Genomic DNA, 11241 nt, shown 5'->3' on the forward strand with positions numbered 1-11241 from the left:
TGACGTGAAAGTAAAGAGTGAGAATAAGAAAAATAGTTCAGTGCTGAAAAACTACTGTACCAGTACATTTTTTGTTATCCTGAGATCCTTCCTCTTCTGTTGTCAACTGCCTGCACACTTGCACTGCAGTCAAAATGTAACTTAAATGTAATATTGTACTAAGTCAATACCTGCTGGTGACACAGCTGTGCAGTCCCTTTACTCTTCAGCAGACATGTACAGCTTTTACCACCCATTGATTTTTTTCACTTCTCTTATCTTGAAATCACTGTTTTAAGCATATAATATGTCCCTGCATAGGTGTTATGTAGGATATCTAGTTACCATGCAATTTATGAAAATTTCCAATGCTTAATTTTGTTGATTTGTTTATTTCTTAACATACTTCCTAATGTAATAGTGTCTTTGGTATTGCTATACCGAAGTTTTCTCAGGGTGGGAGCTCAAATAGGACCTCTGTTCCTATCACGTATTTTGACAAACACATTTGTTTTAGGTACTGAAAAGTAAATGATCACCACTGTGAGTTTTGGTTGCATGGCCTAGGGAAAAATAGCTTTATTCTGTTCATGAAGATAAGACAGTATGCTGAAAAATTCAGGTTTCCCATGACTAGTTCTAAGTGATTGATGATGAAAGGCTGAGGAGAGTAAATAAGTTCCCCAGTAATTTAGGTGTTAGAGTACTTTGCAGCATTTATGAGAGAGATGTCTGACAAATCTAGGGCATGTCTGCATTTCGTGTTTGCTTAGCTGTGTGTGCAGATCCACCTAGTGGAGGTACAGCAGAAATGACAAGAATTCTTTTTCCTGCTAACTTCTCTTTCCGAACTTGATTTAGCTAAACTGATAAAGATGCCCTTCCACTAGCAAAAGTTTGTGTCTAGATTTGATTGGCACTGCAGTAGCAGCTGCAAGGTGCAGCATCTTTCCTGTTCCTCACTGGCATATGTATGCTGCTAGAACTTGGTAGAGTAGGTCTAACCTTAGGCTATGGTTATTGTGTCTGGCAAGAATAAGAAATTAACTTGATTTATATCATTTGCAATTTAAAGTAAATTACATTCAGAATGCACAGACTGAAATATGTTTTCACATTTTATCTTTCCTCTGCAGGAATGAGCTGGAACGCCAGTTTCTTGAGCTGTTGCAGTTCAATATCAATGTTCCCTCCAGTGTTTATGCCAAGTATTATTTTGATTTGCGTTCCCTGGCAGAAGCAAATAACCTGAGTTTTCCTTTGGAGCCCCTCAGCAGGGACAGGGCATATAAACTTGAGGTAAAACACTTTCTTTTTAGATTGCTCAGAGATGAACATATAGGGCAATTTGGAATTTTTGTGTTGTATCTCCCTTCTCCCATCTCTTCCAAAATATTCCCCTGAGATACTGAAATATCATGTGTCCCTATTTCTGTAACTGTTTTGTTAATGCTTTGGGTATTCATGGACATGGGGACAGGTTTTTGGCCTGTTTTGCTTCCTACCTTGTCTTGCTTTCCATTTCTTTTTCAGTTCTAGTTGTCTGAATAGACCTTGTTAAAGTATCCACAAGTTTTACAATGGCTCTATTCACAGTCTGGTTTTGTGTGTTCATTTGATTTCTTAAAAAAACTGATTATCTACCTTAAAGGACAGAATATTAACAAGCATTGCTGAAAATAACCATTCATGTGCTTGTTACCTGCTAGCGCTCCACTTCAGATGGATCTAAGTTTGTTACTTCCTGTGAAGTTTTTCTCAGTAATGGGAAAACAGAAATGGGCACGTCTTTAGTGGATAAATTGTGAATGCTTATGAGACCTGGATGTACCATGTGCAGAAAGCATGATGCCAGATGGTGTGGACTGTGAAATGCAGGGCGCTATGTATTTCCAGAGACATGGGAGGAGTTTAAAATCACGGGCCGATTGTGAGCACTTTGCAAGGCTGGAATCTGTTTTTCTTGAGCTTTCTGATAATGAATTTTTTCAAATAAGGGCTTTATTGCATGAGTGTCTCTGCTTTTACTACTGATTTTGAAATTTGTCATTAGATGCTAACTGCTTTTAACATTGACCATCTTAATGTAACAGCTTTGCACTGGAGGTTGTTTGCCTGTGGGTTAGAGTGAGTTTTGCATGTTCTGAAACTCCGAGTCCTCCTGTAAACCAGGCAGGCAGTACTCTACATGTTTTTGTGGGGGGAAATGGTGTGCAGGAAGATTAATTGACTTGTTTGTGACTGTAATGGGAACAGAAAGTGGTGGAGAAAGAATCAAAGTGTATTTCCATAAGTTGTGTTTCTCATTCTTTCTAAATACTCATTCTAAATTGCACAGATAGGTCCAATTAAGGATGTAACTTAATTCTGTGTATGGAGCGTGATGTAATTTTACATCAGATTTTGTTTCTGTTGAAGAGAATAAAAACAAACAAACAAAAAAAAGAAAATTGATTGGGATTGTAATAGTAAATGAGAAGAGTTGGTTTCCTAAGTTATAGGAGTCTTGATAATAAGTGCCATTACACATATTAAAATTGAGTGAATTACTTTTAGAAGAAATTTAGTGAACAGTTTCCTAGCACTGTCAGTCTATGTCGCATACTGTGTATAACAGCAAGTTTCAAATGAAGGTAAGAACAATAGCTCCTAAAACCTTTGAAGAAAGGAAAATATGAAATTACTGTAAATACCCAAAGAATGCTGGTGGTTCTTCTATACTAACTGTGCATATGTAAAAAGAAAGAAAGGAATATTTTTCAGTAAATCCATATTATTAAAATTTTTTCCATGTTGGGGATGCTTTGTGCTGCCAACAGAATTTGGCTGTAAGTAACCCTGCTAGTCAAAGAGGATGTTTTCTTCAGGGAAGAGGAAGAGTATCTGCTGTGAAATCAACTCTGTCTACCACCTCCTTCCCTCCATTCTGTGGCCAGAAGGAAGGGAACTGCCTTGTTCCCTGGCAATATTTGGTTGTCAGTAATGTGCCCTTGAAACTAGCTGACAACATAATTTATAGCCTCATTCCTTGAGCGCAGTTAAGCATTTAGCTTGCCAAGAGTTATCAAAATGCATTTGCTGCTCTTCTCTAGGTCCCTCGTATGCTGTTCAGCCCAAGAGTTCTCTGTTTTTAAAACAGTTGCCTGGATTGTAAAGTGGAGTAGATGTAGTACCACACAGGCTGTGATATTTTTGATACTGAGAGAAAAGCTGCAGTCCTTGGTGAAAGACAACAGACTCATAGTGAATGTATGTATGCAGTGTCTGGTAAACGGAAAGGACCTTGCTCAGTCCTAAGATGTAAACATTTACTGGCACTGGAGATCACAAAAGATTTTGCATAGAGAATGGTTATATTATAACACATTTTTGCAACTTTTGCATTTTTCAAGCTATTTTATGTATCTAAAGCAGAAGTATTAGATCTGGCATGGCAGAATCTGCATTGCAATTTCTGCAGGTATCATGACCTTGACATACCTATGATGAAAAAAATAATCCCAGGAAGACTAAGGACAAGGCTAGTAAATACCATTCCTCATCAAATGGAAATGCTGGACAAAACCCGTCAGCTTAGAGGTGTTGTAAGAGGTTATAGTTCATGTTAAAAATGACACCACTTACTGGAGCATCTACAGTGGATGTTTTTCGTTATTTCAGTGTTCCCACAATTAATGCTTAAGCAGCAGCTTTGTCTTTTAAATAACTAAAAGAAAGTATATTTTTCTTCCTTTTCACCAGCCTGTGGCCTAAAAGTGTCCTGATTTTTGTTATACCAGTCCACCTAGTAGCCAGAAATCATTTTCATGACTGTCGTGGTTTAAGCCCAGGCCGTAAATCAGAACCATGCAGTCTACTTCCCCCCCACCTTTCTTCCCTCCGCTCCTGGAGGGACGGGGAGGAGAATCAAAAGAATGCAACTCTCACAGGTTGAGATAAGAACAGTTTAATAACTAAGGTGTAACACAAATCACTACTGCTACCACCAATAATAATAATGATAAAGGAAATAACAAGGGAAGAGAATACAACTGCTCACCGACCAGTACCTCACCCCCACCCCTCAGTAATCCAGCCCTTCCGGGTAACTCCCAGTTACAGCCCTGGGCATTGACGTGCTGTGGTATGGAATACTTCTTTGGCTAGTTTGGGTCAGGTGTCCTGTCCCTGCTTCCTCCCGGCTTCTCCTCCTCCCTGGCAGAGCATGAGACTCACAAAGTCCTTGGTCAGGGTAAACATTCTGACGAGCAACTGAAAACATCGGCTTTATCAGTATTATTCCCAGGCTGAAAGTCAAAACCACAGCACTGCACCAGTAGAAAAAATGACTGCTACTGCTAAACCAGGACAATGATCCCTCTTTTTTTTTACCCCATTGGGTGAAATCATGCCAGTTAAAAATGGAAAATAACATTTCATTAGAACATCCAGTCTGTCCACCTGCCAATGCTGTTTGTTCCAACGAGCATACGTAGTAGCATGTTTCCTCCTTCCTTTTAATTATGTCAAATGTCAAGGCTTCTTTTGCTTCTCCTGAGAACTGTTTTCTAATATGGGAGATTTTTCTACCAAAAAGTTGCTGGATATCCAACCTTAATCCACTATTTTGTTATTTCTTGTTCTTGCACCTGGTTATTCTCCCATGTACTGAACTAAACATGAGTCAGATTCTGGTCTTTGGGGTAAGTCCACTAAACATGCCTACCCTTTCTCTGCTTGTGATCTTAGCACTGTGCCTGTTTCAAAACTAGGTTTTGTAAGAGCATTCATTAGTGCACTCCCAATTTAACTATGTTGTCTGAGCTTTTTATTGTTAGGATAGTGAGAGTGAGCACATAGTTAGAACTTTGAACTACATGCTGTATTTTCTTGACCCTAAAGAAGTACAGTTTCAGAGATCAAACAGACAAAAAAGAGGAGAAAAATGTGTAAGTTACAAGGTAGAGAAGTGCTTCCATATTCCTACTGTTGCAGTGATTGATTGCAAGCCTGCCTGTTGTGTATGTTCACAACCCTCTTAGCCAAGAAGTGAAGGGAGAGCAAAACTCCCCTGCTCTTTTGCCAGGAGTAACCTAATTGCTCTTCTTTCATTCTCCATAAATAAAGGAGAACTCACATCATCACAACTTCCAGTTGTTCTAGAGATTTCTTTGTATTTATTTTTTCCCCACATTTACCTTATATATAACCCTTCCCAACTTACTGCTGTCTGTCCCTGCTAGGTTCTCTCTGGTTTATCCTTTTTTGGGGGTGTTGCAGCACTCGCAGTTGTGTGCCTTTGTGCATTCCCAGCAGCAAAGCCATAGCCAGCCCTGCTGCTTTCCTGCCCTGCACAAATACGTGCATGCAGCCAAAATTTGTACTACTACTACTATAGCCTTTCTTACTTCTCCAAAGACTTATCCAGAGTCAGATACCTCAGCAGAGGAACTGACTTTTAGTTCTGTGTGCACATACATTTTGGAAGAATATATATGTATGCATTTTTCTAGCTAATTACAGATACAACAGTCAAGTGCAATAAAATTTCACATGATTGAGTGGTGATCTGGTTTTAAGAGTCTTTTGATTTCATATAAGAAATGGTCCCTCGCAAAAATTGGTTTATTTTTCTAGCAATAAAAGCAACAAAAATATCAGATGACAGAAAAGTGTTTATAAGCTATTTGGATTTGTTTTAACTGAAAAACAGTAATAAATATTTACAATTTTCTGCTTTTGTCTTGTTTCCCCATATGTTATGCTAAAGTTGACTAAGTAACTTGCCAAATAGGCTCCAAATGTCAATTTTGTAAATTATTTGAAAATGAAGAGGCATCTTTAGATCCAGGATACATCAGTCAGTGTGTTTCTTATCCATATGATTAATCACCAGAGCCTAGAGATGCCAAATACTAAGTGCCACTTCCAAGCAAAATTTCATTTTGTCTGACCAAGTGCCAGAATAGAAATCTTCCTGTGAAACAGGCAATTTTGAAGTGATTACCTTCTCTGGCTGTTTGGTGCCTAAAGTAATAGACTGACTTGGCAGCTGGAAGAAGCTGAGCTCTACCTCAGTACATCTATTTGCCAAGCCATGCCTTGGCACATTATTTCATGATTAAACACTTTTTGTCTGCTGGATTTTAAATCCGACTGAATTGCATGAACTTTCTTAGTCTATTGAGTCCCTGGTTAAATTAATAAAATGTTATTAAGCAGTTTCAAGTGGGTTATGTTCTGCATAGCAATGGGAATATTTGTGTTATTTTATTCTGTTGCTCTCTTCATGTGCACCCAAAAAACCCAAGAATGTTCAGGAACGACTTTAACAAAAGGAAATTCAGTTTCCAACTAAAAAGTAGCAACTGGTTTCTTGTTGGTAGGTTTTATGTTGGTTTGGTTTTGTTGGTTTTTTTTAATATAATGGGTTTTTGTGGCCTGCTTGACCAAAGGTGGTGAAAATTCACCATGAGGTGAATTTGCTCTCAGGTGTATGTGTTTTGTGCTTCTGTCATACCTGCCTCTGGTCTATGCGGGACTATTACAATTAAGTTCACTGCTGCAGCTTGCTGTGCTATAAAATGAAATATCAAGAAAGAAAATGATGATCAGTGGAGTCAGGCTGTTTTTTTGTATTGCCTTGTTTTGTAATCAAGCACTTGTACTGGCTTTGTTTGTACAGTGCTTTTTATTAAACAGCCTATCCTAAAACACAATTTAAAAGCATTCCTGAGTAAATAAAAGTACTGGTTTAGTTCATCTTATTTTCTTGAATTTGACCTTGAATGCTCCTTGCAGTGAGCTTTCTCTGCAGTTCTGTGTGTTTGATGCCAGAGTTAACATTCCTACTGATGCCAACCATAGCCTGTCCTAACCATATGAACTCTAATAGACCTGCTATTTTAGGGCACAGTGTACTTGTGCATATGAGGTCTATAATAAATACTTGTTTTAAACTCAGCTAAAAAACAGTAGAAGCAGCATAAAATGTTAACTCCAGTGTAGTATAATAGGAGTCGATATTTGAATAATGTTTGTGTCTCTAAAAGGTTTTTAAAATTTCTGTGTATTTCTAATGCAAATTAAATTATTCTGAATATGAGTTACACTTCCCACTGGCATCTTATAAGATAGCCTGATCACACAGAGGTCACCCCTTCTGAAATGCAAGGAAACATCTTGTAATGTTTGTGTAAGCAAAGTAGGGCGAGTGTTCTGCCAGACCATTTATCAGTAGAGAAAAATATAATTACTTTTAGGGAACTAAAGAATTAAAAGTTGTCTTCTCTATACATTCTCCAATATGTTTACATTGTTTTGTTAAGGTGTCCACAATTTTTGTCCCAATGCAGTGCTACGTATGAGTTTCCATATAGCAGTAGGTAAGCTCTGTCAGCTCCCTCGAGATTTGTGAGGGTTAACCTGTGAAGAACAGGTTTGGAATATGCTCTGTGTCCTTCAGAAGCAGCTGTGATGGGCAATGCAATGTCAGCATGTTCCTTTCTTTTAAGATTAATGAAATGAGAAAGAGGATATGGGGAGAAGCTCTTCACATGTTTAGCTTAATGAAATGACTGTTCGTAATTCTACCTGTAGGTAGAAACCTGTGTTTACTTTTATTTTACCTGCAGAGCTGTGGTCAGTGCAATTGAGGTTTTTCATTCTTCTGTCTTACAGGCCATTTCCCGCTTGTGTGAAGATAAATACAAGGACTTCAGGAAAGCCGCAAAGAAACGGTCAGTCAGTGCTGACAATCTGACTGTTATTAGATGGTCCCCTGCTATTATCTCCTAACAGAGGAGACTGGAATATTCCTATGGACGTACTGTTTCATCCATCCATTTTTTTTCGGGGTGGGCTGGGGGCGGGGGGGCTAAAGAAAAAAGACTTTTGATTTTTTTATTTTTAAATCTGTCAAGCTGCCTTTACAGTGCCTCCCCATTGTGTAGCACACGAGTACATACCTAGTGGAAGGAGAAATGAAGAACGCTGTGTTCAGGAGAGAAGATGGGCAACGGTTCTTTTCTCACTCTCACTAACAGCTTTACCCTTTTTATGAGGAAACAGCAAATTGGGTGCTTGGAAGAAGAAAATGAAGTAGAGGCAGAAATATATGTAAGAACTGTGCCATTTTCTAATAAGCTGTACTCATGAAGAGAAATGGCAGCATGAAAACAAACCATGTAGTCAGATGACTGTGCACTAGAGGAATGAAATTGAGAGAGTTCCGTCATAAAGGTTTCTCTTAGTATCTTTTTTTTTTTTTTTGTTGGTTTGTTTTTTTTTTTTCATTCCTCATTGCTGCTTCCCAGGATAAATTCTTCCTTTGCACAGCAAGAAATACGAAGTCTGTATTTACAGTAGCACAAGCCCCTGGATAAGTAGTGTTGGGTTTTTTCACTGCACTTTTCTCTGTAAGCTGTCTTATTAGCATTATTCTTCATAATTATTATGCATATGTTATATTTCTTGTATGCCTTTTATTGTATTTCAAAAGAGAGAACTTGACCATAGTGCTGAACCAAAAGTGTGTACAGGGATCAGAAGATCTTCGTAATTTCATGATGTGTTTTATTTATAGTATACTTGGGTGCGTGTGCCTTCCTGAGTCCTTGGAATCATTTATTTTTCCTTAATATAACGATACAGTTATTAAAGTATTCAGATGATGATGATAAGACTTGGGCCAAATCTCTGAAATTTGCAACAGATCTTGTGATCCTTTTTGCAGATTTTCTGAGCATTAGAAGTTTAGCAGAATTCATTCTGAGGGAGATTATTTTGGTTTTGTATGGCCTGACGAGTTCATTCCTTCACCTCCAGGTCCATTGTTGCAAGCAATATTCTCAATTTTTATATGTTTACTTTAAATCAAAGTGAGTCTGTTTGTATAAAATAAAAAAGAATAAAAAAAATAGTTGTTCCAGTGAGAAGGCCTGTGGAAGAGCAGGATGCAAATCTTAACAAGATACTTGTCACAAATAGATTTGATTTTGAAACTAAAATACAAACCCTCATGTTCTTCAACCTAGGTGCTTATAGAAATTAACAGTAAACGAGCTGTGAGCCTAATTTTCAACTCTGATTATTATGCTCTTCTGTTGTTGTTACTAGTTCCCTCTTACCATGGCTGTTGCCCCCTTGGAATTTGTAAGAACCTTTCCTAGGAAATAACTTGTCAGTATAAGCATTTGCTTTTATGATTTCCCAGGGTGATTCCTTCCCCCCCCCCTTTTTTTTTTCCTTTGCACAGTTTAGACAGATATAGCTGAAAACTCTCAGTTCCCTGAAATCCTTTCCTGGTAACTATCACTGAAATGAATGGCAACAGACATCCCTGATTTATGCACTACTGTGGTAAACCATAAAGACTCTGTATTTGTTTTATTAAGCCCTATGGGCTTGTAGCAAACCTAGGGGCCCAGAGCTGCACACTTGACTTTCAGTGCAATGCTAATCGCATGCCTCCGGGCAGAGAGGCACTGACAGGATTGAAGTAGTAATACCAAACAGTTTTCTGTTAACTTTCTAATGTGATTTGTTTAGTTTGAGACATGAAGGTTTTGTCCATAAATTCTCCTGATGTCCTTTGGGCCTTTAAAATAATCTCATTCTCATCACTTCTTGTTGTGCCAATGCATCAGAACTGTGAGTATCCAAGTCCATTTTCCCCTTGAATGTGGAATGTAAGAAAAGTGTTTATAACAATACAAATGCAAATTACAGCATTTGAAACCTCTTTACAGATAGTATCTAAAGGAACATTTTCAGAGCATTTGAAACTCATCCTTTATAAGCATAAATTTTGGCTTTAAAATATGTAAAATATTTTGATTTATCAACACTTTGCTAAACTATTTTCCATTTAACTTGATATCAGGAATATTGGTTTTATCCATTTCTGGGTGATGGAGATATGAACTTTGGATTATGTAAAGATCTCAATGCATCAACTATAATTTTTGTGAAGTTTATTAAACTACTTTAAAGATTGTATAGTCTATTTATTGTATGTATGTACATACAGTCTGATACTTTAAAAAGTGGATTCCGTAAAACCTGGCTCGGTCTTGTTTAGACTATTGAATATCGTTTTAGCCTTGTGCACTGGATTCTACCTCTGTATAGGAGAATTTTCCATATTCTTAATTAGTACTGATTCTGTGATTAACTTGGTTATGTTTCTTGCACTAAGAATTAAAAACAAAAAATCTGCTGTAAGTGTGGATTTTTTTCTTTAGTTTAAGTTTTGCCAGATGAATCCTCTACATTTAGATGGATGTTTCTTTCCTTCATGGTTATAGAATAATTCTTTGTTTTTTCTTCTGGTTTGTTCCAAGGTTGCCAAAAAATACAGTAAATCTTAATGAAAAATAGTCAGTAAATCTTAATGAGTGTCTTTCATTTGCAAGGTACTCTATACCGTGTAATTAAAAATTAAGTATTATTTAGGGTTATGTTGTGTTCAGTGTAGTTTTTTAAACATTACTGTATGGAAAATGCCATTGCAAGGCTAGAGAGTCATCTCTAGAAGGTGAGAAGGGAGGAGAACCAAATGGTGTTTTAATTAGCAGCACAAGTACATTATGGTTTTCATTGGATGGCCACACACAAAGAGTTGTGGTCAATGGCTCGATGTCCAGCTGGAGACCAGTAACGAGTGGTGTCCCTCAGGGATTGGTGTTGGGACCGGTCTTGTTCAACATCTTTGTCGGTGACACGGACAGGGGGATTGAGTGCACCCTCAGCAAGTTTGCCAATGACACCAAGCTGTGTGCTTTGGTTGATACGCCGGAGGGAAGGGATGCCATCCAGAGGGACCTCGACACGCTTGTGAGGTGGGCTGATGCCAACCTCATGAAGTTTAACCATGACAAGTGCAAGGTCCTACACCTGGGTCGGAGCAATCCCAGGCATGGCTACAGGTTGGGCAGAGAAGAGATTCAGAGCAGCCCTGAGGAGAAGGACTTGGGGGTGTTGGTCGATGAAAAAATGAACATGAGCCGGCTTCAGTGTGCGCTCGCAGCCCAGAAAGCCAGCCATATCCTGGGCTTCATCAAGAGGAGCGTGACCAGCAGGTCGAAGGAGGTGATCCTGCCCCTCTACTCTGCTCTCGTGAGACCTCACTTGGAGTATTGTGTGCAGTTCTGGTGTCCTCAACATAAAAAGGACATGGAACTGTTGGAACAAGTCCAGAGGAGGGCCACGAGGATGATCAGGGCACTGGAGCACCTCCTGTATGAAGACAGGCTGAGAAAGTTGGGTCTGTTGAGCCTGGAG

General features: G+C 38.5%; 1 protein-coding gene across 3 annotated transcripts in view; it reads left to right on the forward strand.

The window, feature by feature from the left end:
• CCNY (cyclin Y) overlaps positions 1 to 7755 on the forward strand; it is a gene marked incomplete at both ends in the record, with an annotated part of 124079 nt that extends 116324 nt beyond the window's left edge. For all 3 annotated transcript variants that reach the window (XM_080610429.1, XM_080610428.1, XM_080610430.1), the window contains 2 exons: positions 1116 to 1278; positions 7639 to 7755. In XM_080610429.1, the coding sequence (XP_080466555.1) occupies positions 1116 to 1278; positions 7639 to 7755 (280 nt within the window). The remainder of the gene's footprint in view (positions 1 to 1115; positions 1279 to 7638) is intronic.
• Between the last annotated feature and the right edge of the window lie 3486 nt (positions 7756 to 11241).

Source organism: Psittacula echo, assembly GCF_963264785.1.
Source record: "Psittacula echo genome assembly, chromosome: 2".
In the NCBI taxonomy this organism is placed as follows: domain Eukaryota; kingdom Metazoa; phylum Chordata; class Aves; order Psittaciformes; family Psittacidae; genus Psittacula; species Psittacula echo.